Below are 27,668 nucleotides of genomic sequence, written 5' to 3' on the forward strand. Positions count from 1 at the left end.
AAAAATATCAACTTGGTTGTTTTTGTAAAATAAAAAGTCAAAGAACTTGAGCAGAAACAAAAGATATAATCTCTCTTGTCTACATAGCAAAGTCTTTAATTATGTCTCTCTCTCTCTTTTTTCTCTTTCACTCGCTCTCTTTTCATACCCACACATTTTATAACTAAAACTGACTGAAGTTTTTACCTGTAGCTTTATTAGTAATGCTATTAGGATCAACCTAGATCATATTAAACATTGTTGGAGTTAGGACAGGCCTAGGCTTGATGACCAAAAAGTTGAAATAAAAAGAATTAACTAAGTTTTCATTTGCCACCAACTTGTGGTGAAGAGAGTTAAAACTTCCTTGGAATAGGATTCATATTCTATAATATTGGATAAATTAACATTTTGTTTAGAAACATTATTGACAGTAAGGATAAAGACATGACCATTATACATAGAAAAGGAAACTAGACTAGTTTGTTATCTAGCAGGTTGGTTTAAATATGGCCTGAAAATTGACAATGGTATCTGAAAAGACCTTCCTAGCTTAAATTGTCTATGTTTATCATTATGTCTCACCCACTGACAGACATTGTAAAAAACTTTGTTTCACTTTTAAACTTCTAGACTTCATGAGAGGAGAGAACTAAGATTCCACTCAACTATTGAATGCCTTGTGTGTTAGGCTTTTGAACATAAGTATTACTGCTCTAGGCATTTTCTTATGTACTATCTCATTGAAATGTTGCAACTTTATGAGATATGAAGAAGCTGAAGACAAAGAAGGTAATTTGGCCATGGTCAGTAACTTGAAAGTGAATAATTTGTTCTGATTCCACATTCAGTGCGTTTTCCAATACACCACACTAACCATTATGCAAAAACTTCATCCAGACTACCCAATTATATAGCAACAATTTTATTCCTAAAACACTTTTTCACATGTAAAGTACAATGATTGGTCTTTGTTGTCAAATGTGTTTAAACAAAGTATTCCTTACAATGTGGTATTTATCCACTTTCTCTTTCCTTTCAGGCCTGTATGTGGAATCAGAGGGAAAACTCTCATAATTAACCTGCCAGGTAGCAAGAAAGGATCTCAGGTAAGCAGCCTTGAGATTTATACAATTTAGTGTGAATAGTTAGACCACTACCAAGTTGGAGCAGTCCACAAAATTCCTCTCACTTCTGACATCAGTTACAAGTTCATGAAGTTCTCAAAACCACCCTTAAGGTTTGATAATTCACTAGAAGGACTCACAGAACTCAGTGAAACCTGTTATATTCATGGTTATGGTTAATTACAGGGAAAGGATACAGAATAAAATTAGCTCGGGGAAGAAGCACGTAGGACAGAGTGCAGGAGAGATACCAAATGCAGATCTTCTATTGTTCTCAGCCTGCTGAGTCACCGACATGTTATTCTCCTGATATCCATGGGTAGCAATGTGCATGGAATATTGTGAACCAGAGAAGCTAACTCAAGCCTTTGGTATCTAGAGTTTTTATTGTGGCTTAATCACATGCATACTCTCCTCATAACTGACCTTTAGTTTCCAGCCCCTCTCTGGGGTTGGGGTAATACCTTTAGTCTCTACTCCCTTCCAGAGGCAAAACTAATAGTGCATGGCCCAGAATCGCCATAACAAATCCAACTGTTAGATTGCCCAGTGGCCAAAGTCTCCATGTAAACAAAGACACTCGTATCAGGCCTGACACTCTGAAGACCTAAAGATCACTTACTAGTGTCTGAGAGCAAGGACCAGACCTCTCTTTGGGTATGGTTAATTCTTTGCCCTCTTCATTATGACCCTTTCTTTTTAATGCATTGATTTTGGTTTCTTTGATAAGACCTAACTTTATTCCTTTTAGAAAAGTAATTTAATAAAAAGATCTAAAAAAATAACATAAGATCCTGTTTTTAAGTTTTTATACCTGTTTGGTTGATTATGATGTAAAATAAAGTAACTTTAAGGGTGAAATACAGTTTCTACTATATATGGTGATTATTTAGTTTTTTTAAAATTTATTTGGAAAAATATGCCAGTGCTTAGGAAGGCTTATTTACTGCTAACCCTTCTAGTTACAATATTTATATTCAGAAGTAGGCCTCAAAAGCTTATATGTCTCTAAATGTTACTGGCATTTTAAATGTGTTTTTAATTATTAAAAAAATGTAATTTAAAGAAAGTTGTAAGACTTGTATTTTTAATTACAAGTTTTATTTTGTTGAAAAGATATAAATTACTAATACAAAATACAATTTATTCTTTCAATGATATATTTTAAGAAAGTTCCAAATGAGAAAAAATTCTAATTAATCTAAAATAAGGACAACCTTTTTAAATTTCTCTGATAACACACACGTTGATTAGAAAATACTTAAATGTATAAATTAATGTCAGTCACAGAAATGACTTTTTAAAAATTTGTCAACCCATTTCCTTAACATTTTCCCAGAAATTATATTACTATGATATTATTAATATTCTGATTCCCAAAATGATATTATTCTGAGCTCTGCAGAGAAAAAGGCCTCTATTATTTTCTGTTTGTTTGTTTGTTTGTTTTTAGATGATTGGACAGGAAAAAAGTTGTAATTTTGAACTATTCTTTTAAGATATCAATAGCATAATGGAGCTATGATTGCTAGAACTGGTTTTATCTAATTCATGGTGTCATAAGTAATCTATGTTTATTTTTAGGGGGCCCAGAGAATGGGATTTATGTGAAAGATATAATGGAGAAAAAGATTCAATCAAAGTAATTCATCTTCCTGCTCACTATAAGCAAGACTGGGCAATCTAGTTCTGTAACGATTTATCGCCTCAGAAACCCAATGGGGGTCGCTGTGAGTCCAAATCGACTCAGTGGCAGGGGGTTTTCTTTTTGTTCACTCTATAAAACTGGACCAGAAGCTGATCTTTCACAAAGGGCTGAAATCCATTAATGAGGTAGAGATTGTCTGTTTAACAAATGGGGCTGGCAAAACTGGATGTCTGTTTACAGAGAAATGAAACAAGATCTGTACCTTACACCATACACAAAAACTAACTCCAGATGGATCAAAAACTTAAATGTGAAACCTAAAACTATGAAGTTTCTCAAGGAAAAACTAGGGGCACGTTTAGGGCCCTAATACACAGCATCTGACAGTGTAGTGCCAAAGGCATTTGACTGCTAACTAGGAGGCTGTCAGTTCAAACCCACCAACCACTCCTCATAGAGATACTGCCTTGGAAACCCAAAGAGGGGTAGCTATGAGTCAAAATTGATTCAACGGCAGTGAGTTTGTTTTTTTCTATTTAATATATGACATAAATAGACTATCAAGCATAACCCAAAATGCACAAACGGCAAAAGATAAACTAGATGAACGAGACCATCTAAAAATTAACTTTTTATGTGCTTCCAAAGACTTCTCCAAAAGAGTAAAAAGAGAACCTACAGATGGGGAAAAAATATTTGGCAATAACATATCCGACAAGAGCCTTATTTCTAAAATTTATAGAAAACTCCAACACCTCAAGAGCAAAAAAAAAAAAGATAATCTAATTTAAAAATTAGCAGAAAACATGAATAGACACTTCACCAAAGAGGATGTTCAGGTGGCCAACAAACACATGAAGAAATGTTCACTATCATTAGCTATTAGAGAGATGCAAATTAAAATGATGATGAGATACTATCTTGCCCTGGCACTAGTACCAAAGTTCAACAAGACAGAAAATAACAAATGCTAGCGAGAATATAGAGAGATTGGGATTCTCATGTACTGCTGGTAGGACTGTCTAATACAACCACTGTGGAAAGCAGTATGGAGATTCCTTAAAAATTGGGAATTGGAAATACCGTTTGATCCAGCAATTCCACTACTACTTATATATCCTAAAGAAGTGAGAACCAGGACAAGAACACATACGTACACACCCATGTTCATCGCAGCACTATTTATAATAGCAAAAAGATGGAAACAATCTAGGTGCCTATCAGCAGAAAAATGGATAAGCACACTATGGTACATATACACAATGGAATACTATGTAACCCTAAAAAATAATGTAGAATCTGCAAAATACCACATAACATGGATGAACTTAGAGGACATTTGTTGTTGTTATTTGCCGTCAAGTTGGCCCCAACTCATACTGACCCCTGCTTGGGTTTCCGAGGTGGTATCCCTACGGAAGTAGATTGCCCAGCCTTCCTTCTGAGGAGTGGCTGGTGGGTTTGAACTGCCAGCCTTCTGGTTAGCAGTCAAATGCCTTAGGCACTACACTATCAGAGATCCTTGGAGGACATTATGCTGAGTGAAATAAGTCAATCACATTAAGACAAATATTGTATTAGTCCATTATTGTAAAAAGTCAGGGAAAGGTTTATATATGAAAGGAAACTTTCTTTGTTGGTTACCAGGGGTGGGAGGGGAGGTAAAAGAACACTGTTAGATAGGTAGAGACAAGTATTGATTTGGGAGAAAAGAAGGGCAATGTATCAAATGTGAGTGATCAAATGTGAGTGATCAACACGGTGGCATTGAGGAAGAGAAAGAGAGAGATGCATGGGAGATATAGAAAACAAAGATGAACCCTTTTGCACATACATTACTACATTGTCAGTGATGGCAAACATTGATCTACCTCCTCCCTGTGTCCTTCACTCCCATTCACTCCTGCCTGCCAAGTTGTCTCCCTGTGCATACACAGCCCTTCTATTCTTCTATGATTGATCTTTCCAAGGAGTGTATCAACCTAATATAAATGTTCAGATCACATGCCTGTCTTTTGTTTGGCTGGAAGCCACCGGAGTGGATTCAATTCCAGACCTGAAGGGCAGCTAGGGGCCATAGTCTCAAGCTGGATAGATGGATGGACAAGCTGAATGATAAGGTATGTCTTGCCCATGACCACATATAAGGTTGGCAGACAATGTTTCTACAAGTGTATTTGTATGTTATGTAAGAAAGTCCAGGTATACAGTAGAGCTGACAAAGAACAAGGTTGTAGTCACTTCTTGGCCTCAGCCAGCTACACAGAGGTAGTGCATAGTTGGACCTGTGGGCTTGGGACCATGGTTGCAGGGGACATCAAGCTCAATTTGTATAACATGCTACACAAAACATTGTTCCACATCCTACTTTAGTGAGCAGCAACTGGGATCTTAAAAGCTTGCCTGTGGCCATCTAGATGCAACAATGGGTCTCTCCTCATCCAGAGAAAAGAAGAATGAAGAAAACCAAAGACTCATGGAAACAATTAGTCCAAGGGACTTGTACACCATGTGATCCTCAGCCTGTACGATTATGAGACCAGAAGAACTAGATGGTGCCTGGCTACCACTGTCAACCACTTGGAGGGGGACCTATGTACGAGATCCTGGATAGAGTGGGAGAACAATGTAGAACAACTCTCAAAATAATTTGGAAAAAAAAAAAAAGATCAGGTTTGCTGGTCTGATAGACCCTGGTGGAACCCTTGAAACTATGGCCCCTAGCTGCCCTTCAGGTCTAGAATTGAATCCACTCCTGTGGCTTCCAGCCAAACAAAGACAGGCATGTGAACTGAATATTTTTATTAGGTAGATACATTTCTTGGAGAGATCAGTCATGGGAGAATAGAAGGGCTGTGGTATGCACAGGGAGACAACTCAGGGGGCAGGAGTGCATGGGAATGAAGGACACAGGGAGGAGGTAGCTATGGGGAGGAAGTGGGAGGAGAGCTGTTGCATTGTAGGAGATTGCAGTCAGTGTCATGAGACAAAGTATATGTGAACTGCTGTATGGAAGATGAATTTGCTCTGTAAACTTTCACCCAACAATGAAATTAAAAAAAAAAAAAAGACTGGACCAGGATCTCACCTTTTTTCATATACAGAATTCACTTCATACTTGACCAACTCAATGGGAATGAAAAGACACTGGTCTAATTCATTTAGTTATGTAAGTATCAATTTAAATTTTCACAAGAAAAGGCTATGTGTATATGGGGAACTTTTCTTTGCTTTTTAAAATCATTTAATTTAGGAAATCAAAAGCAATGAACACCTTTATGCACAGGGCGACAGTTCGGGGGGCAGGAGTGCATGGAGGGATGGACACAGGGAAGAGATAACTATCGGGAGGAAATGGGAGGGGAGCTGTTGCATTGGGGTAAATTATAGTCAATGTCATGAGACAATGTGTGTGTGAACTGCTGTATGCAAAGTGAATTTGCTCTGTAAACTTTCACCCAAATCACAATTAAGGAAAAAAAAAGGCAATGAACACCCAAAAATCAAACCATAAAATATGTGTAATAATAGATCCTAGCACTTCCTTTGCGTATTTTATTGCCAATACCTGTGGAAGTCTCTTCTTAAGAGAGCGCAAGGCATGAAGACCAAAGACAACAACATTTTATAGGCTTTAGGAACATATGGCCAGAACGATTAAATGAAAGAGCTGTGCATCCATATAAAAATGTCTCCCTGCTTGTTCTCACTCTTGCCCTCACTGTGGAATTCCCATGATCTTTATCAACATAGGACTATTTTTGGAATATAACCAAAATGCACCAAGATTCCATAAATGCACTATCCTTCATTCCACCACCTCCACTTATGCGTGTATTCCCTTATGGGAATATGCAGTTAAGGAAACTTATGGGGCATATAGGAAGAATCTGGCTCACTAAAGGAAACAAAAAGTTCAAATAATTGTTAACAGAAATGACTAAGAAAATACATTTCTTAGAAGGTAGGAATGCCTCATTTGATTTTTTGACTGTTGTTTCCCTGGGTGTTGATTATCTAACAGAAATGGTAGGTTTTGGCCATTTTGAATGAGACAAACATATGATCTACTATGCTGGGAATGATGGTTTGAAGAGGAATGGCATGGCATTCATCATCACAAAGGATGTTTCAAGATCTGTCCTGAAGTACAGTGCTGTCAGTGATAGGATAATATCCATATGACTACAAGAAAGACCAGTTAATATGACTATTATTCAAATATATGCACCAACCACCAAAGCCAAAGAGGAGGAAATTGAAGATTTTTATCAACTTCTGCAGTCTGAAATTGACCAAACATGCAATCAAGATGCGTTAATTATCACTGGTGACTGGAATGCAAAAGTTGGAAGCAAAGAAGAATCACCGGTAGTTGGAAAATTTGGCCTTGGTGACAGAAATAATGCTGGAGATCGCATAATAGAATTTTGAAAGACCAACGACTTATTCATTGCAGATACATTTTTTTTCAGCAACACAGATGACAGCTATACATGTGGACTTCACCAGATGGAATACACAGGAATCAGAATGACTACATCTGTGGCAAGAAAAGCTCAGTATCTTCAGCCAAAACCAGGCCAGGAGCTGATTGTGGAACAGACCATCGCCTGCTCATATGCAAGTTCAACTTGAAGTTGAAGACAATTAAAAGAAGTCCACAAGAACCAAAATATGATCTTGAATATATCCCTCCTGAATTTAGAGACCATCTAAAGAATAGATTTGATGCATTGAACACCAATGACTGAAAACCAGAATTATGGAATGAGATCAAGAACATCATCCATGAAGAAAGCAAGAGGTCATTATAAAGACGAGAAAAGAAAACCGAAATGATGTCAGAAGAGACTCTGAAACTTGCCCTTAAGTGGAGAGTAGCTAAAGCAAATGGAAGAAATGACAAGATAAAAGAGCTGAGCAGAAGATTTCAAAGAGGAGCTCGAGCAGAGAATGCCAGTTACTATAATGAACTGTGCAAAGACCTGGAGTTAGAAAACCAAAAGGGAAGAGCATGCTTCACATTTCTCAAGCTGTAAAAACTGAGGAAAAAATTTAAGCCTCAAGTTGCAATATTGAAAGATTCTATGAGCAAAATATTGAATGATGCAGAAAGCATCAAAAGAAGATGGAAGGAATACACAGAGTCACTGTGCCAAAAAGAACTGGTCGATGTTCATCTATTTCAGGAGGTAGCATATGATCCAGAGCCAGTAGTATTGAAGGAAGAAATCGAAGCTGCACTGAAGGAATTGTTGAAGAACACAACTCCAGGAATTGTCGGAATACCCACTGAGATGTTTCAATGAACGGATGCCCCACTGGAGGCACTCACTCGGTTATCCCAAGGGATTTGAAACTGGCCAACTGACTAGAAGAGATCTGTATTTGTACCCATTCTAAAGAAAGATTTTCCCACATAACGTGGAAATTATCAAATAATATTATTAATATAGCACACAAGTAAAATCTTACTGAAGCTAATTCAAAAATGGTTGCAGCAGTCTATTGACTAAGAACCTCCATAGGTGCAGGTTGAATTCAGAAGAGGACGTAGAATAAAGGATATCATTGCTGATGTTAGGTAGCTCAATTCAAAGAATACCAGAAAGATGTTTGCTTGTGTTTTATTGACTATGCAAAAGCATTTGATTGTGTGGATCGTAAGAAATTGTGGATAACATTGAGAAGAATGGGAATTCCAGTACTCCTAATTGTACTCATGAGGAACCTGTACATAGACCGAGAGGCTGTCCTTCTAACAGAACAAGGGGACCCTGTGTAGTTTAAAATCAAGAAGGGAGTGTGTCAGGGTTGTATCCTTTCCCTGTACTTATTCAATCTGTATTCTGAGCAGATAATCTGAGAAGCTAGACTGTATGAAGAAGAACATGGCATCGGGATTGGAAGAAGAATCATTAGCAACCTGTGACATGCTGATGACACAACTTCGCTTGCTGAAAGAGAGGATGACTTGAAGCATTTACTGATGAAGATTGAAGACTGCAGTCTGTAGTATGGATTACATCTCAATATAAAGGAAACAAAAATTCTCACAATTGGACCTATAAGCAGCTTCATGATAAATGGAGAAAAGATTGAAGTTGTCAGAGACTTCACATTGCTTGGTTCTACAATCAACACCAATGGAAGCAGCAGTCAGGACAGCAGACAACATATAGCATTGGGCAAGCTGACTGCAAAGGACCACTTTCAAGTGCTGAGGAGCAAAGATGTCTCCTTGAGGACTAAGGTGTGCCTGTTACAAGCCATGATATTTTCAGTCGCCTCATATGCTTGTGAGAGCTGGACAATGAATAAAGAAGACTGAGGCAGAATTGATGCTTTTAAGATGTGGTGCTGGCAAAAAATGCTGAAAGTACCATGGACTGCTAAAAGAACTAACTAATCTGTCCTGGAGGGAGTGCAGCCAGAATGCTCTTTGGAAGTGGGAATGGCCAGACTTCATCTGACCTATTTTAGTCATGTTGTCAGAAGGGACCATTCCCTGAAGAAGGATGTCATCCTTGGTAAGGTGGAGGGTCAACGAAAGAGGGGAAGGCTTCCAATGAGATGGATTGACACAATGGTTGTGACGATGGGCTCAAGTATAGCAGGAATCGCGGAGCTGATGTGGGACTGGGCGGTGTTTCATTCTGCTCTGCATAGGGTCGCTATGAGTCAGAAATGACTTGATGGCACCTAATAATAAATAATATAATAATCACCTTGCATATGAGCAACTGCAACTGATGGTCTGTTCCAAAGTCAGCCCCTGGCCTTGTTCTGACTGATGATATTGAGCTTCTCCATCATCTCTTTCCACCGATGTAGGTTGATTTGATGTGTATTCCATCTGACGAGGTCCACATGTTTATTTGCTGTTTATGTTGTTGAAAAAAACATGTTTGCAATGAGTATGTTGTTGGTCTTGCAAAATTCTATCATGTCATCTCCAGAGTCGTTTATATCACCAAGGCCATATTTTCTAACTATTGATGATGCTTCTTTGTTTCTAACTTTGACAGTGCCATCACTGGTAATTATCAGTATATCCTGATCTCATGTTTGTTCCATTTCAGTCTGTAAAAGTTGGTAAAAATCTTCGATTTCTTCGTCTTTGGCTTTAGTTGGTGAATAAATTTGAATAATAATAGTTTTTGTGAACCAAAAAACCAAACCCACTGCCTTTGAGTCAAATCCGACTCATAGCAACACCCACTGGGTTTCCAAGGTGGTATATCTTTATGGAAGTAGATTGCCTCATCTTCCACCAAGCAGCTGGTGCATTTGAACCATCTGGTTAGCAGTCAAATGCCTTAAGCCCTGCACCACCAGAACTCCTTAGTAGTATTTGTGGGTGAATGGTTATTATCCTATCACTGACAGCATTGTATGTTGGGATAAATCTTGAAATGTTCTTTGTGATAATGAATGTGATGCCATTACTCTTCAACTTGTCATTCCGGGCATAGATCGTGTGATTCAAAATGGCCAGTATCACTCCATTTCAGCTCACTAATACCTAGGATAGAAATTGTTATGTGTTCTATTTTATTTTTGGCAAGTTCAATTTTCCTGGATTTGTATTTTTACATTTCACATTATGATTATTAATGGATGTTTGCAGCTGTCTCTTCTCATTTTGAGTCATATCACATCAGCAAATGAAGGTCCACATCATTAAGGTTACCTCCGCTTTCAGGAAGCAGCTCTTCCTGAGTGTTGTATTTTGACTGCCTTCCAGCCTAAGGGGCTCAACTTCCAGCACCATTTCAGATAGTGTTTCACTGCTATTCATAAGGTTTCAGTGGCTGCTTTTTTTTTTTTTTTTGAGAGTGGACCACCTCTTCCTTCTTTCTAGTCTGCTTTAGTCTGGAAGCTCTGCTGAAAGCTGTCCAACATGAGTTACCCTGCTTTCTTTTTTTAAAATGCCAGTGGTATAGCTTCCAATATCACAGCAACACACAGTGTGACAAATACTTTATCATTCTTTAATTATTAGTTTAATATTTCTGTAATTACAAAATTCCCTCATCTATTATTTAGTCACTGTTGCATACACAGTTTGTACTGGAAAAGCAGGGTAAAAGCAATTCTTTCCCTTTATTCACTACTTTTGAAATAATTTGGTGGTTCCCTAGCATCTTCCATAATTCCAGTTCCTTTCTTAAGAAACATGATTAACTCATAAATATAAATATATTTGATATATTTTAACTTATTATATTTCTTGTTCATATTGATGCTCAAATTATCCCTCCTTTAGCCAGATGGAACTTATTCAAGGTGGCTCCTCTGCTCTATTGACATGACCTTAGAAGCCTTTGATACTTTCTTTTCCTTGTGGTATGACAAGATTTTTCCAAAAGGCTCATCTTCTTTTGTTCCTACTTAAGGCGTAAAATGAACTGGTTTTTCAAGAATCACTGGTTCTAGTAGCACTGGTATTTGGAGACCATAATGTAGGTACTAAACTTATTGCTACTCTTTTCATGGATAGCACGAGGAAAACAAATTGAAGATAAAATACATCCTTGTTCATAGTGGTACTTCCTATTTAAATTCAAGACTTTTTTTTAAATTTATTTAATGCTTTCTGTCTTATATCTATTATTCCCTTTCTCTGATACCAAGAATCCTAGGTCTCAGGGGTACCTTAGAATAATAAAATTAGACTATTCCTACACCATGAGATCATCAGCCTATACAACTATGAGACCAGAAGAACTAGATGGTGCCCGGCTACCACTGTCAACAGCGCAGAAGGGGATCTTTGTAGGAAATGCTGGATAGAGTGGGAGAAAAATGTGGGAAAAAACTCAAAATCATTAAAAAAGGTGGGGGGGGGACCAGGTTTGCTGGTCTGATAGAGCCTTATGGAACCACTGAGACTATGGCCCCTAGCTGCCCTTCAGGTCTGGAATTGAACCCACTCCTTTGGCTTCCAGCCAAACAAAAGACAGGCATATGAGCTGAACATTTACATTAGATAGATACACTCCTTGGAGAGATCTGTCATGGAACAATAGAAGGGCTATATATGCACAGGGACACAGCTCAGGTTGCAGAGTGCATGGGAGGGAAGGACGTAGGGAAGAGGTAACTGGGGAGAAGGTGGGAGAGGAGCTGTTACATTGTGGGAAATTGTAGTCAATGCCATGAAACAAAGAGTATGTGAGCTGCTGTGTGGGAAGTGAATTTGCTATGTAAACTTTCACCCAAATCACAATAAAAATTTAAAAAAGAAAAAAAAAAAAGACCATTCCATAATTACTCATTTGCTTTGTCTCTCATTACTCCCACAGAGTTTTAAGTTTAGCAATCCTAATATTCCCACCAATAATATGATTACTTAAAAGACAGTTTCCAATAATAATTTACATTCTTTTTGTCCTTGGGGTATGTCTCACTAAATTATTGGAGATAAATTACTGTAGTCTTAAGTCACTTGGAAAAGTTACTCTCTGTGTAGTTATTTTATTACCTGAAATTTGGGATTCCTAAACCAGAAAACCAAATTCACTGCCATTGAGTTGTTTCAACTCATAGCGACACCTCCTTGGATTTCTGAGGTGGTATCTCTACGGAGGTAGATTGCTCAGTCTTCTTTCTGAGGAGTGGCTGATGAGTTTGAACTGCCAGCCTTCTGGTTAGCAGTCAAATGCCTTACTTAAGTACTACACCACCTGAGGTATTTGAGATTACATTCATTTATTTCATTTTACTTTGAATATTTAGTGATTGTTTTTTTAATTTAATTTTATAGTTATTATGTGGCCAAAGGTAAATCTAGAAAACAGATTTAAAAAAATAACTCTTCTGTCTCAGTCCTTTCTACCTTATTTCCTCCTTCCTCCCCTCCCCTTACAGGTGACCACTTTTTAGAACTGTATGGTTTCTCCTGCCATTATTTATTTCTTACTATAAGCAGATGTGTGTGTGTATGTATATTTTTTTCCCCTTTTTTAAATGTACTACCTACTACATTGATTTTTTTTTTTTACTTGCTAGTATGTATGTGAGATCAATCCATGGTAGATAATAAGATAATCCTTATTCCTTTTTAATGTTGCTTAATACTCCATTATGCAAATGTACCAATGGTTATTCAACCAATTTCCTGTCAATGAACATTTGGATTGTTTCTAGTATTTTCTCATTACAACTTGGGCATATGTATTTTTGTATGCTTGTAATTATGTCTATGGGGTACGTATAATGTTACTAAGTCAAAGTGGGAATGCATATATAATTTTACTATATATTTCTAAATTCTCCTCCATAAATGTTTTACTATTTTGCATTTCCTCTAGCAATGTATGAGAGTGCATGTTTTCTCACATCATTACCAGCTGCATGTGTTGTCAAACTTTTGGATTTTTGCTGGTCTGATTGAAGAGAAAGGTAGCTTAATGTAATTTTAAATTATATATTTTTATTATTATGAGTGATGTTGAGCTCCTATTCATGTTATTAAGAGCCCTTTGAGTTTCTTTTTCTCTAAATTATTCATTTCTTTAGCCCATCTTCTTAGAAGCTCTTTATATATTAACCATTTTATTGTTTTATCTTTGCTGTGTTTCAGATATTTTTCCTAGTTTGTTATTGTGCCTTTTTGCTTTCCTTACAATATTTTTTTGCCATTCAAATGCTTTTTTTGTGTTTTTATGTAGTCAAATTTATTTATCTTTTCTCTTATTCTTTATTGAGTGATAATTAGAAAAATTTTCTCTACTCTCAGGTTATATAGAAATTTGCCTTTTTTTTTTTTTTTTTCCTCTCTCTCTAGTAATTATGGTGACATCTATTTTTGCAATATTCAGAGAAGCACAACAAAAGCACCCTCACCTCTAACACCAACTGTGAATTTAGGGAGCATTCCAAAAGAACAGTTCTTTCTGACACCAATTCCAAGTTTAGGGACCCAAAGACCACAGAATTCACTGAAAGCTGTTAATGTTATAGCCAAGGGAATAGGCATATATGCTAGAGTCGGACCAAGTTCCAAACATGGCGATTTCACTTGTCCTCTCACTCTAGAGTCATGGGCAGTATTACTTTCCCAGTATTGATGTGTGACAATATGCTCAGAGTATTGCCAATCGGGGAAGCTCACCTGAGCCTTGTTGAGAATTTTTATTGGAGCTCTGTCATGTTAGCATGGTTGACTGCCCACATGGCTGATCTCAGTCTCCACCTCCTCTGGAGGTCTAGCTGAAATCGTGTGATGTAAAATCTCTACCCTGAGCCACATTGTTAGACTATCCAGCATGATCCAAGGCCCCCACAAACAGAGACACTGTTATCAACCATGACAATCAAGGCTTAGACATTACCTTATATAAACTGGAGGCAAAGCCAGACTTCTTTTTGGATAAGATTAAATTTTTCGTACACAATCTTGCAACAGTAAAATGATTGAGCCATACGTACAAAGAGAGATCCCGAAGGTCAGGCATCTTCCAGGTATCCCAGTTACCCTCCAAAATTTATATTTTTTTGTATCTTAGATTTTAAGGTAAGTTGCTTTAAAGGTAAAAGAAAAAGTTCCATTCATTCCACAAGCATATCTGTCCTGGTGTTGTTTTTAGTGTTGTCACCTATTCTCTTTTGTTGATAATTGTATGTAAGGTGAGCACTTCAGCAGCAGACTATATAGCCTATATGCAGTGCTCTCTACAAGCATTATATTTATATTTTACTTGTTATATTATTTTGCCAAGCTATACTTTATGATGATAATCAGAACATTAGATCACTTAATAAAATAATTTGATCCTCTTTCATGTCCTACTCTACCTAAAAAGGTTAAAACGGCTTCCTGCTTTTCCGTATAATCTATCTTTTAACTCCAAAGCTGTGTATAAATTTTGCTTCCAAAAAAAAGTATGTGCTTAGATTTATGGAAGATACTGGACTATATGTACTACATTTAAGGAGCTCTGGTGATGTAGTGGTTAAGAAACCTCTGGTGGTGTAGTGCCTAAGGCATTTGACTGCTAACCAGAAGGCTGGCAGTTCAAACCCACCAGCCACTCCTCAGAAGGAAGGTTGGGCAATCTACTTCTGTAATGATACCACCTTAGAAACCCAATCAGGAGTCACTATGACTTGGATCTGACTGGATGGCAGTGAGTTTTTTTTTTTTTTTTTTTTAATGTACTATATTTACTTCATATTTCATACTACAAATACAATGCTTTGAATATTATTCTTTATTCTTAAGTCTCATGGGGGAAAATGCCTATTCAAATTCACAAGTAAATCTAATTGACACATTTTATTTGCCTCAAAGAGTATTCCATCTTCATATTTGTTTTCTTCTTGCATACAGGAATGCTTTCAGTTCATACTGCCAGCTCTACCTCATGCCATCGACCTTTTACGTGATGCCATTGTAAAAGTAAAAGAGGTGCATGATGAACTTGAAGATTTACCTTCCCCACCACCTCCTCTTTCTCCTCCTCCCACAACTAGTCCCCATAAACAGACAGAAGACAAAGGGGTTCAGTGTGAGGAAGAGGAAGAAGAGAAGAAAGACAGTGGTGTTGCTTCAACAGAAGACAGTTCCTCCTCACATATAACTGCAGCAGCCATTGCTGCCAAGGTAAGCCTTCTGAGAGACTCAGAGTTCTAAAGGACCCACAGGCAAATGGACTGGTTTCTTCCCTCTTTCCATCCTGTCCCTCCATAAGTTAAATACCTCTTCAAAGTACCCTTAAAAAAGAACTGGGATATTCGTAACGATCTACCACTATGTTCTTTGCACAATGTAAACATACTGACATTTGTTCTGAGTTTTGAGGCATCATATACACACTGCTTTACCTATTGGAGTAAAAGTTGCAATGGTAAACAATGTGCCATTTAAAAACTCTTTGGAGATACCATTTTTGTCTTCATATTAAATACACAACATTCATATGTTCAGAATAGCAAAAATTGACAAATTCTTTGAGGAGCAGCAAACTGGATGTAGAAGAGCTTAGATCATTTTAAAAAATTAATTGGGAATGATTAATAAGGATTTTTTTAAAAAACAGAGTTTTTCAGCAGTTGTTCAGTTTTCCTTAACTAAGCACTTACTCCAGTATTACTTAAAACAGATTACCCTAATGGTACAGAGAGCAACTGGATATATTGCAGTTACGATTTAATTGAATCAAGTGATAAATATTAATAAGATGGTACCAGAGGGTTACAGATTGTATCTTTGGGAAATTCTAGGGCTAACTAGAATACCATGAGGAACTTGAATAAATTGGTTTTCTTCAAGTCACAGAACATAATTCACAGAATTATTCATAGGTAGTATAATCTATCCAGTATGTTTAAATATCTTCAGAAAGTAACAAATTACTTCTGGAAATGATTGCTCATTGACTAAGAGCACAAAGATTGAAAATGTAATTGCAGTAGGAAGTAGTTCCTAGAAATTAATAAATTATCCAGATATTTTGGGTATAAACATAGTTTCAGATTTTTTTTGTCAGCATGTAAGTTAGGAAGTATCATAGAGAAATCCTTTTGCATTTAGACAGCCAATAAGTGTTTTTTCACTAAAAAACTGATAATTCTGTCTCAGATCCATTCAGTAATCCATTAAGTTCTTACTTAAGCCTAGTAAGTATTTAAGGAGTGTGTGTGTGTGTGTGTGTGTGTGTGTGGTTCTGTCTGTCTGTGTGTCTGTGTGTTAATCGAATTGATTGGTAAAATAGGGTTCATTTAAAAATCATTATGTGTTCTTTCTCTTTTACTCTTAATTGAAAGAGTAAAAAAGTATAATTGATTTCAATCTTTAAAAAAAATGCTTTTAGCATTTGAAATGTAAGCTGATTGTGTCATTCTACATTTGAAAAAATTTGGCATTTCATTGGTCCATTTGTTTTTACCCTTTTTCCTTTTGTCATTTTGCTTGTATAGTTTCATGTTTTCCTGTCACTATATTCATAGTTGTTATGTGTTGTGCATTAGAAGCATCCATTCTACACCAGTCCTGCTGTTTTCATGGCACACGGTGAGCAGCCCATCCCTGGTCTCATCAATTATTCCCATCATGCAACAGACAGTGCAGATGAACGGGTAAGACAAGAGGCTTTTGCATTAATGATGTTTGCTAGCATACAGCCTATCTTCTTTCTTTGGAGATAGGCTGTAACATATCTTGGAAGATGTGTTGTTTAATTCTGATGGATCATCAATAGTGTGTTTTTTAAAAAAACTATAAATGACACTGAGTATATTCTATCAAAGAATTTAATAATTTCTGCTGTGCCTAAAGTACTCTACTGTCACTGAGATTCTGTAGTTTGGGCATTGAGCTTGCATCACATGACTTCCAAGATATTCATTGTACCGAAGCTTGTATTTTTTTTTCTTTAGCAATTTCATCACATATCTTTAAATAAATTACCTGGCTTAATTAAGATGATCCCTTAAGATGATCACTTTATGTCTTAAAATCTAAACAAATTGGTTAAAGTAAGTACTTAATTTGTATTAAACTTCCTTTTTTCCTCATCATTTTTGACTCTCATTTTCTTTTCCTTCATTATATTCTCATTACAATCTTTTAGAGAGTTGATTCTCTTCACAAATTCTGTGATTCCTAATCTTCTAATAAAAACTTTTAAGGATACATATTAGTTCTTTCAGTTATTGGCTGATTGATAAAACCAAATAATAATAATAATAATTCCCAAGTTAAAGAAAGTTAAATTTATAAGTAGGAGCTCTGTTGGCATAGTGCCTAAGGCATTTGACTGCTAACCAGAAGGCTAGCAGTTCAAACTCACAGCCACTCCTTGGAAGGAAGACTGGGCAATCTACTTCCATAGAGATACCACCTCAGAAACCCAAGGAGGGGTCACTTTGAGTCAGAAACAACTCAACAGCTCTGAGTTTGTAATTATGCAGTGATAATTTGGACCTTGGCTACAAAAAATTAACCTGACTCTTTAATATGTGTATAGAATGAGAGGGCAAGAAGAGAAAAAGAAATCATAAAGTGCAGTTTGGCTTTAAATAATTATGTAGCAATGACACCCAAAATTTAAAAAAAAAGAAAAAGCCTCAGTATCAATACTCTCTTGGGAGATAAACAATCAAGTGAAGACTTTAGCCCTCATATAGTAGGACACTAAAGAGGATCAGATTATTTTATAAAGTGACCTAATGTTCTGATTACCATCATAAAGTATAGCTCGGCAAAATAACATAACAAGTAAAATATAAATATAAGCCATAGCTGGTTGGAAAGAAATTTGGGTTAGTCACAGGCCAAATAAAGAACTTAAATATTGATGAGTAAATTATCAGTGAATTTCAGTTTACAACTAATACGTGAATTCTCCAGATACAGCGATGCTATAAATTATAAACATTTCAGTGTAAGCAAAACTTGAAGCAAGGTTGTCTTTTGTATTCTTGTCAAAGCAATCACAACTATAATAATCATCTGTCTTTTCAAACTAAAGTAATTGGAAATGTCTGTATTCATAACCAGGATTTTAAAGTATTTTATTCTGAGTTTCAGGTGAGTATACTGAAAATTATTTGACTCTTTTTTTTCCCAGTTATCTCCAGGATTTACATAAGTAGTACCATTCTAGATGCATAGGAGAAAAGGTAATTTATTATATACAATGAATGTCTCAAAACTTTACATTAGAGAGATGCAAATCAAAACAACAGTGAGATACCATCTTGCCCCAGAACTAATAGTAAAGTTCAACAAAATAACAAATGCTGGTGAGGATTTGGAGAGATTGGGATTCTTATACACTGCTGGTTGGACTGTCAAATGATACAACCACTGTGGAAAGCAGTATGGCGATTCCTTAAAAACTTGGCATTGGAAATACCATTTGACCTAGTAATCCCGTTACTAGGTATATAGCCTAAAGAAATGAGAGCCAGGACAAGAACGCATACATACACACCCATGTTCATCACAGCACTATTTACAGTAGCCAAAAGATGGAAACAACCTAGATGCCCGTCATCAGAAGAGAAGATAAGCAAACTATGGTATGTGCACACAATAGAATACTATACAACCCTAAAGAATAATGTAGAATCTACAAAACACCCCATAATGTGGATGAACTTGGAGGACATTATGCTGGGTGAAATAAGTAATCACAGAAGGACAGATATTATAGTAGTCTGCTATTGGGAAAAGTCAAGGAAAGGTTTATATATGGAAAGGAACTTTCTTTGTTGGATACCTGACGTGGGAGAGAAAAGGAAGGAACACTGTGGGATAGGTGGAGACAAGTATTGATTTGGGTGAAGGGAAGGGCACTGTACCAAATATGAGTGATTAACACAGTGGCATTGAGGAAGAGGAAGATATAGAGAGGTACGTGAGAGGTACAGACAACAAAGATAAACCCTTTTGCATATACAGTACTGCATTGCAGTGATGGCAAACACTGATCTTTGGGTGGATAGATTGGTGGACAGGCTGAACAATCAGATTTGTCTAGGCAGAGGGAAGTGCACCCACTTGTATAGGGTTGGCAGATGATGTTTCTTCAAGCATATTATATGTTCTGTAAGAATGGCCAGGTATATATAGTAGAGCTGACAAGGGACAAGGTTGCGGTAACTTCTTGGCCACAGCTAGCTACCCAGAAAGAACGAGTACTTGGATCTTTGGGCTCAGGACCATGGTCGCAGGGGACATCAAGCTCAATGGTAGAACATACTACACAAAAACATTGTTCCACATCCTACTTTGGTAAGTAGCAACTGTGTTCTTAAAAGCTTGCAAGTGGCCATCTAGATGCAACAGTGAGTCTCTTCTCATCCAGAACAAAGAAGAATGAAGAAAAGCAAAGATGCATGGCAAAAATTAGTCCAAGGGACTGGTACACCATGCAGTCCTCAGCTTACATGACCATGAGACCAGAAGAATTAGATGGTGCCAAGCTAACACTGTCAACCACTTGGAGGGGGATCTGTGTAGGAGATCCTGGATAGAGTAAGAGAACATTGTAGAACAAAACTCAAAATCATAAAAAAAAAAAAAAGTAATAATAATAATAGACCAGGTTTGCTGGTCTGACAGAGCCTGGTGAAACCCCTGAGACTATAACCCCTAGCTGCCCTTCAGGTCTGGAACTGAACTCACTCCTATGGCTTCTAGCCAAATTATAGATAGGCATATGGGCTGAACATTTACATCAGGTATATGCACTCCTTGGAGAGATCAATCATGGGAGAACAGAAAGATAATGTATGCACAGGGAGCTTGGGGGTCAAGGGAGGCAAAGACACAGGGAAGAGGTGACTATGAGGAGGAAGTGGGAAGAGAGCTGTTACATTGTGGGGAATTGCAGTCAGTGACATGAGGCAAAATGTGTATGACTCCTGTGTGGAAAATGAATTTTCACCCAAATCATAATAAAAATTAAAAAATATATTGTGTTGTTGTTTTGTGCCATCAAGTCGGACCCGACTCATAGCGACCCCTCCTTGGGTTTCCGAGGCAGTATCGCTACAGAAGTAGATTGCTCTGGAGAATCTCATTGAGAAGGGCTGGTAAACTTTAGTTGGATTTCTTCATATGGCATCACCCAGGAATTTTTCTCATTTATTAACTGGCATTTAAAATTTCTTTGTAAATACAATTATTGGTCTTTTCTCCCCTCATGTTTGTCTTTTTGACAGATGTTATGTTGTGTTGTAAGTAAACACACATTTTTGTACTCTTTGACAAATGAAAATCAGAGCTATAAATCAAAGCGTATAATGCTCTTTTTCCTCAGACATGGCATCCAAGCAGTTAACTATAAATAATGAAAAGGAATGCCTTCATGCTCCTAAAGAGACTGTGTTAATTTTCTGAATGCTTATCTGGTTGTTGTTACATTGTTGAGTGCCATGGAGTCAGTTACAATTCCTAGCAGCCTTATGTACAACATAACACAATGCTGCTTGATCCTCCTGTACCATCCTCAGTCATTGCTGTGATTGAACCCGTGGTTGCAGCCACTGTGTCAATCCATCTTATTTGGGCTCTTCCTCTTTTTCACTGACTCTGCTTTACCAAACATGTTGTCCTTCTCCAGGGACTGGTCCCTCCTGATAACTAAATTTATTAATGAACTGCATTGCCTTTGAATGACGTGATTTGCTGTTAGTATTTCAAAAGCCCTCTACATGAGACCACTCATTTGGAATATCCCGTATATTATTTGACTGATTTTCACAAGCTTTACCAATATAAAATTTAAAAAATTAACTTTAGAAAGGAAGGGTCAGATTGCCTGTGGAAGAAAAGAAATCACCCTCAGCTGGTCACATTCTGAATCTGTGAAGCAATGAGGAATAATGTACAAATCATGAGCTGAAAACCAGAGGACCTCTATGTAAGTTCTGACTCATCACTGAATTACATTTAGGAAAATTACTTAAGATTTAAGATTCAGTTTTCTCACCTATAAAATGGAAATAATAATAATTAGTTTGCATGTCACAAGAGGTTTTTGATTGTGTGTGTGTGTTTATATATATATCAGTAAAAATTTATAAACTTTGTACATTTATAGTTGAGTTTTCAAGAATTCTTTCTAGGTACAAAACACTCAAAATACAAAAATGAATAAATTTTTCTAGACCATAAAGTGCTTACTGTCTAACTAGGGGGATAGCTTTTCTTTTTATTACTTCTATACTTTCCTAACTTAACTGTCCATTTCTAGTGATCAAGAAAGTAAAGCCTAATCAATACACTGACTCTTCAATAGCTAGCTACTAGTGATCTGATTACTATTAGTGCCAAACTCTAAGCCACTTGCTATATTAGGAGATCAAGAAGCTTGAGAAGTATCTCTTGTAATGGACATTTGTTAGTTGCCTCTCCAGCAGCCCTTTCCCCGCCTTTTTTCCTCATAGTATACTAGATTTCCAAGTGAAATAGTTTGAGTGGAATTAACTAAATTTCTGAGGTAGGTGCTGATTTGCTTAATATAATCAGCATATCCACTCTACCTTGGCAGTTACTAGTTCAAAAACCAAAAAACCAAACTCACTGCCATCGAGCCATTTCCAACTCATATCAGCCCCCATTGGGTTTCCAAGGCTGTCAATCTTTACAGAAGATCGCCTAGTCTTCCTTACAGAGAGCAGCTGGTGGGTTTGAACTGCTGACAACCTGGTTAGCAGTCAAGTGCCTTATCTACCACGCTACCAGAGCTCCTTTATTAGTTCAAAGAACACATAATCTAGACCAATGAGAGCCAGGGGGTCTCATCTCTTAGATTTTATTTGAACTACTAAGGACACAGACTTTGAGGAGATACACAACCCCAAGAAGTGATATCTTGGGAATGCCTGCTAATAATGGAACCAACAGTGAAGAAAAAAAAACCTGGGAAGTGGAAGAGAAAGGGATGCTAGGTTCTGGTTATAGAGTATAAAACAGTTACTCAGCCCCCTGTTGAACTATGCCTATGTCTTGTCTTTTCAGTTTATGTGAACTAATAAATTACTTTTATTTTTTTAAACTAATTAGAGTTGGGCATTCTGTTGTCTGTAACCAAGCATCTTAACTAATACACCTCAAAAGACTGTCTTATCAAAGAGATGAAAAGTCTTTAAAAGGATTGAAATACATTAAATAGAAAGCTCTTATATTTTATATTTGAATGAGAAATAAGACCTAATTCGGAAGGATTGAGACTGGGAAAAAGGTAACACAAAGGAAGAGAAAAGGAAAATAAATCCTGCCTTTCTCTGACGTTAAAATAGGTGTGAAGATTTTTTCAAGGAGGTAGGATTTCAATCTGAAATGACAGCTTGTGCTTTGTAGCTTCAAGGAAAGTGATAGATTAACAAATAAAAGTCATGATGACAGGCAGGGGAGAAATTTAAGGCAAAGAGGGAACATACCCATGGAGATGCATAATAGGACATTTTGTCTCACAGGCAGACAAACTAGATTTTCTGAAGAACAAGTCCAGAATAATTATGATCCTCAGGCTCTAGTAGATGCAAGAAAATTTCCTGCTAGCTCTGGGAAGAAGAGTTGGTGATTTCCTCTTGGTAAAGGTTATGGGTAAAACAATATGTCACATCCACATGGCCATTCAGGAAGAATCTTTCTAGAGTATTTATTTGGAACTTGAGAGCACAAATACTCTGAGTTAGCAACCTGCTGCTCTCTTATTTTTTCTTTTAATTTTTTTTTTGTTTTTATTTTTGCAGTGTTTCCTCCCCTCCCCTCCTACCCCTGGTAACCAACAAATAAAGTTTCCTTTCGTATGTAAACCTTCCTTGACTTTTTACAATAATGAACTAATACAGTATTTATCCTTGTGTGATTGACTTACTTCACTCAGCATAATGTTCTTCAAGTTCATCCACGTTATGCAGTGTTTTCCAGATTCTACATTATTCTTTAGTGTTGCATAGTATTCCATTGTGTGTATGTATCATAGTTTGGTTATCCATTCTCCTGTTGATGGGCACCTGGGTTGTTCCTGTTTCTTGGTATTGTAAATACTGCTGTGATGAACGTGGGTTTGCATCTATCTGTTCTTGTCTTGGCTCTCACTTATTTAGCGACCTGCCACTCTTATAGATTCATCTGGAAACCATTGATCCGAAACACATAATAAAGTTTTGGTCAGAAAACTGAAGAATATATGAATATAATAATAATAATATATGGTTTTATTTTTTCCTTATCCATGAGTATTTTGGTATATTAAAATGTTGTTGTTATGTGTTGTCAAGTCAGACTGGACTCATAGCGACCCTTCCTTGGATTTCTGAGGCGGTATCACTACGGAAATAGATTGTCCAACCTTCCTTCCGAGGAGTGGCTGGTGGGTTTGAACCACCAGCCTTCTGGTTAGTGCTCAAGTGCCTTAGGCACTGCACTACCAGAGCTATATTAAAAAAATAGTATTTAATTATTGGATGTCAGTCACTCTTCAGAACATTTTACTTACATTGACTTTTTACATACATCTTCATTTTACCTATGAAAAATTTGATGATCAAAAAAGGTTAAACTAGCTAGAGTGAACTAGTATTCAAGTCCAGGTAGTGTGGCTTCTCCAGAATCATCATTCTTGACCACTATGCTGTAACACCTCTCAGTGCAACAGGAAAAAAAGAGAGTAAAGGTCTGAAAGGGAACTAGCTTGTTAAAAAACTCATCTTCACAATGAGAATCATAATTTTTTTAGACCTTAGTTTGAAATATGTGAATGTTAAGTTGCAGTGTACATAGAATTTTTAACAGCAGAGTATGTTTACTCTGAACATTTACTGATCTGAGCAAAATAGCTTTCAGCTGTATATTTAAATATTTAGATAAGTTGATGAAACCAAATGCTTTGATGGACATATACAGTATGATAGATGTTAAAGAATAATGCTTTTTAAAGGTAGAGTCATGACACTCATTGAAATATAAAAAAAAAGGAAAAATCCATGTCACCCGTCAATGGAGGACTGGATCATATGGTACATATATACACAATGGAATACTATGCAATGTTAAAGAACAATTGTAAAATAGTGAAATACACAGATAATCCAGACATATTTACAAGTCAGAACATTCTAATAATCTTTTTGCCAATTTTCCTGAAAACTCCTTGCTCCTATGTGATCATAATAATCTCAAAGATTATTTTTTATAATAAAAAATAAAATAACTATTCTCATTAGGTTTGGCTCAACTACTGATATAGGTGCAGGAAGAGTATTAATTAACCACATAGACCTCCTTGAACTTACTTTGCAAACGCTAAGGCCACAGAACTAACTTCTATCTGGGAATTTTCAGAGGAAACCTCAGATTCTACTTTTAAAATCTTTAATTTTATCATTCCCAAGATTAGGAAATCAAGTGCAAGAAACTCTACAATATTGCACCTACCACACCTGTCATTTGGGTGAGTTTCTGTCTTTTCCACGTCTCAAAAATTTCTTTAATACATATAAATTACCTTCCTTAATACATACACGTCTGAGACCTCCTGATCCAAATACCAGGTCAGTTTTCCTCGGAAGGCTTTGTAGGCATTGGTTTCATAAACACAGCCAATTTTTGTTCTTCCAAAAGTGGCAGTCATAGAAAAAAATAGAGAAACCTATTTTCAAATATGGCCATCCTTGGTTGTACTGTTAATTTGTCTGATTGTATCCTCCAAGCTCATTGGCATCCAGTTGGATCCGACCTGGTAAAAAGTAATACATATTCTTTTTAAATCTATGAAAATAACTATATTACTAAGAAAAGGTAAGAGACTTAGTAAGAGTTTCTGAATTCTGAAAGGTTCAATAAAATTCTTTTTTTTTTTTTTAATGAAACTTTATTTGAACTCCCAGAGAGGCTATTTATATTGTTTTTTTGTTTGTTTTTAATTTAGGACATTCCTGTTTGATTTCAAGATTTTGCCCCAAGGTGTTTTCAGTGGAAAGGTGGGACTGAGGGAGGGAGGGAGGGTCGCTCAGTGAGCCTGTTCTGTGTCCTGGGTCTGGCCCTCCTTCATACTCTCCCACAGGCTTTTCCAAAGGCCTGACAGAGCTGTGGCTGACAGAGTCCGCTCCTCTATCTCAAGTATTTTCTTTAATATTACATTTCAGTTTTAAAAATTAGGTCTACTAAGCTGTGTGGGTTACATGTAGCTTAGGAAGAAAATAAAAAGGACTTCCACAGACATCCAGAAAATATGTTTGAAGCAATAATAATAATATCCCAAATAGAAAAAAAATTTCCTTCATTACTGTATTCAGTTCTGTGTAATTTCAGTGGTACTTATGCTGGCAGGCTGCTTTCATGAAACTGTCTGCTGCTGGACTAAAAATTTTGAAACTCCTGACTCAGTCCTCTGTTATGATCTTCAAGTGTCTAACCAATACCATCTCAAGAGTCCAGTTCTTTGAAGTTGCAGTAGTTTGAAATATCTGGTGTAGTTCTGTCCATACGACTCTTGAGACTGCCCTGCTTTGATTGAGTACACAAACTCTAGCCCATAGCTTATACCATAACCTAAGGCAAGTATCAAAACCTATCTGTAGATGATGAAAACTTACTGGCTGTGGTTATTACTGTAACCAGTAGTATAAGAATGGAAAAGAGTAAATTTTTCTACTGGGCAGAGGTCATAACTATTTCATAAGAGTCTTAATCACCATTTTCCCTGAGAATAAAACCATTATGGACAAGGAGAACATTAGCAATTCTACCAGGGACTTCCCATAAAGAATACAATTTCTAAAATATTTATATTAATGATATTTTACTTACATAAATTTTACCTAGGAAGGCTGAACCTCTGTTCTGATAACTTTTCCCCATATGATTTAAATTTGTAGCACAATCCTAATTATATTTTTCATCTCTTTTTCTATGCTGAAAAATAAATCTTTGTGATTTCTAGGGGCACTCTGGGAAATGACAAAGACAGATTTTGGGTAAAAAGATATCTTTAATTTCTTATTTTATTTTCTCTATATTTAGTATCCAATCTTGAACTATCAGAGCAAATTTGAGCACTTGATTAAGATAGGATCATGGATGCCTGAGAAGTAAGTTTTGGTTGCCTATTTAATCAAATGAAAATAAAGCATATATATTTAAAAAAAAAAAAAAAAAAGACAGGAGGGAACACAGTTGTTAAGAATCTTACCTCTTTCTTAAATGCTGAACTTTGTCCTTTGCTTTTTTCCCTTAGAGACTTAAGCACAAAATGGAGTTAAAGCACAGGATATTCTTCAAAAACACAGTGTCTCTGCCATCTAGACAGATTACTCAGATTGCGTAGATGTCTACCTGAAGCTATCAGTCAGTAACCCAAGACAGAAAGCCTATCAAAATTAAGTGACCTCTGTTGAAATTCTAATATATTCCATAGCCTATTTTCAGAACCAGGTGTTATAAATCAAAACAAACAAAATTTCCTTTGAAGTTTTGTTTTTAATTGTGTCCTGGAGCAAGCTGACACTTTAAGGCTGCTGTTCTTAGGTGATCCACAAGATGAACCTATCTTCGTGAAAATATTATGCTGTGATTTATATTAACATGCAATATGCTAGTCATTGCTTTTTTCCTAATGAATTAATGTTTTAAAGTTTTGTCAGTTTTAATTTCAAGTTTACTAAATATTGATAGTTTAACCCACATATAAAAAAGCTCTTTGGAATTCTGAATAAGTTTTCAAAAGTTTAATAATCAGTGCTTTAAGACAAAACATTTTTTTTCCTTAAAAGAAAAAAAAGCACATAATTACATTTCTCTGTCACTGTTGCTCCCTGTATAGTCTCAACTATTCATTTTAATTATAGCTTTTAACAGAAATACTAACTTCTGTTTCACAGGCAAAGCTTGCAGAGGTAGAACATTGAGACCTGTCTGATGCACATTTTAAAAGACTAGCAGAGCTCATGAACATAATACAACTTTCCACAACCACAGACAACCATTTTACTGCTTGTTACAATAGCAAAAAAGAACTTGTTCATAAACATGGCCTAAAATATAACATCTGTGTGTTGTTGTTGTTGTTGTTAGGTGCTGTTGAGTCAGCTCCAGCTTGTAGCAACTCTAGGTACAATAGAACAAAAGGCTGCCCTCTCTTAACAATCCTTACAGTACTTCCTGTACTCAGTTGAGCTCATCATGGTAGCCACTGTGTCAATCCTTCTTGTTGAGAGTCTTCCCCTTTTTCTTTGGCCCTCTACTTTTCCAAGCATAATATCCTTCTCCAGGAACTGGCCCCTCCTGCTAACATGTCCAAAGTATGTGAAACAGTCTCACTATCCTTGCTATCTAAAGAGGATTCTTGCTATCCTTCCAAGACAGACTTGTTCCTTCTTCTGGCAGTCCATAGTATGTTAAATATTCTTTGTCAGCACCATTATTCAAATGCATCAATTCTTCT

At 36.5% G+C, this 27,668-nt stretch overlaps 1 protein-coding gene across 1 annotated transcript in view; it reads left to right on the forward strand.

Moving 5' to 3' along the window:
* GPHN (gephyrin) overlaps nt 1-27,668 on the forward strand; it is a 795,631-nt gene that overhangs the window by 467,090 nt on the left and 300,873 nt on the right. The window contains exons 7-8 of the mRNA XM_042781141.1: nt 1,022-1,088; nt 15,095-15,367. Of these exons, the coding sequence (XP_042637075.1) occupies nt 1,022-1,088; nt 15,095-15,367 (340 nt within the window). The remainder of the gene's footprint in view (nt 1-1,021; nt 1,089-15,094; nt 15,368-27,668) is intronic.

Source organism: Orycteropus afer, unplaced genomic scaffold (genome assembly GCF_000298275.1).
Source record: "Orycteropus afer afer isolate SDZICR_OR568_19922 unplaced genomic scaffold, OryAfe1.0 scaffold00088, whole genome shotgun sequence".
NCBI classification, from domain to species: Eukaryota; Metazoa; Chordata; class Mammalia; order Tubulidentata; family Orycteropodidae; genus Orycteropus; species Orycteropus afer.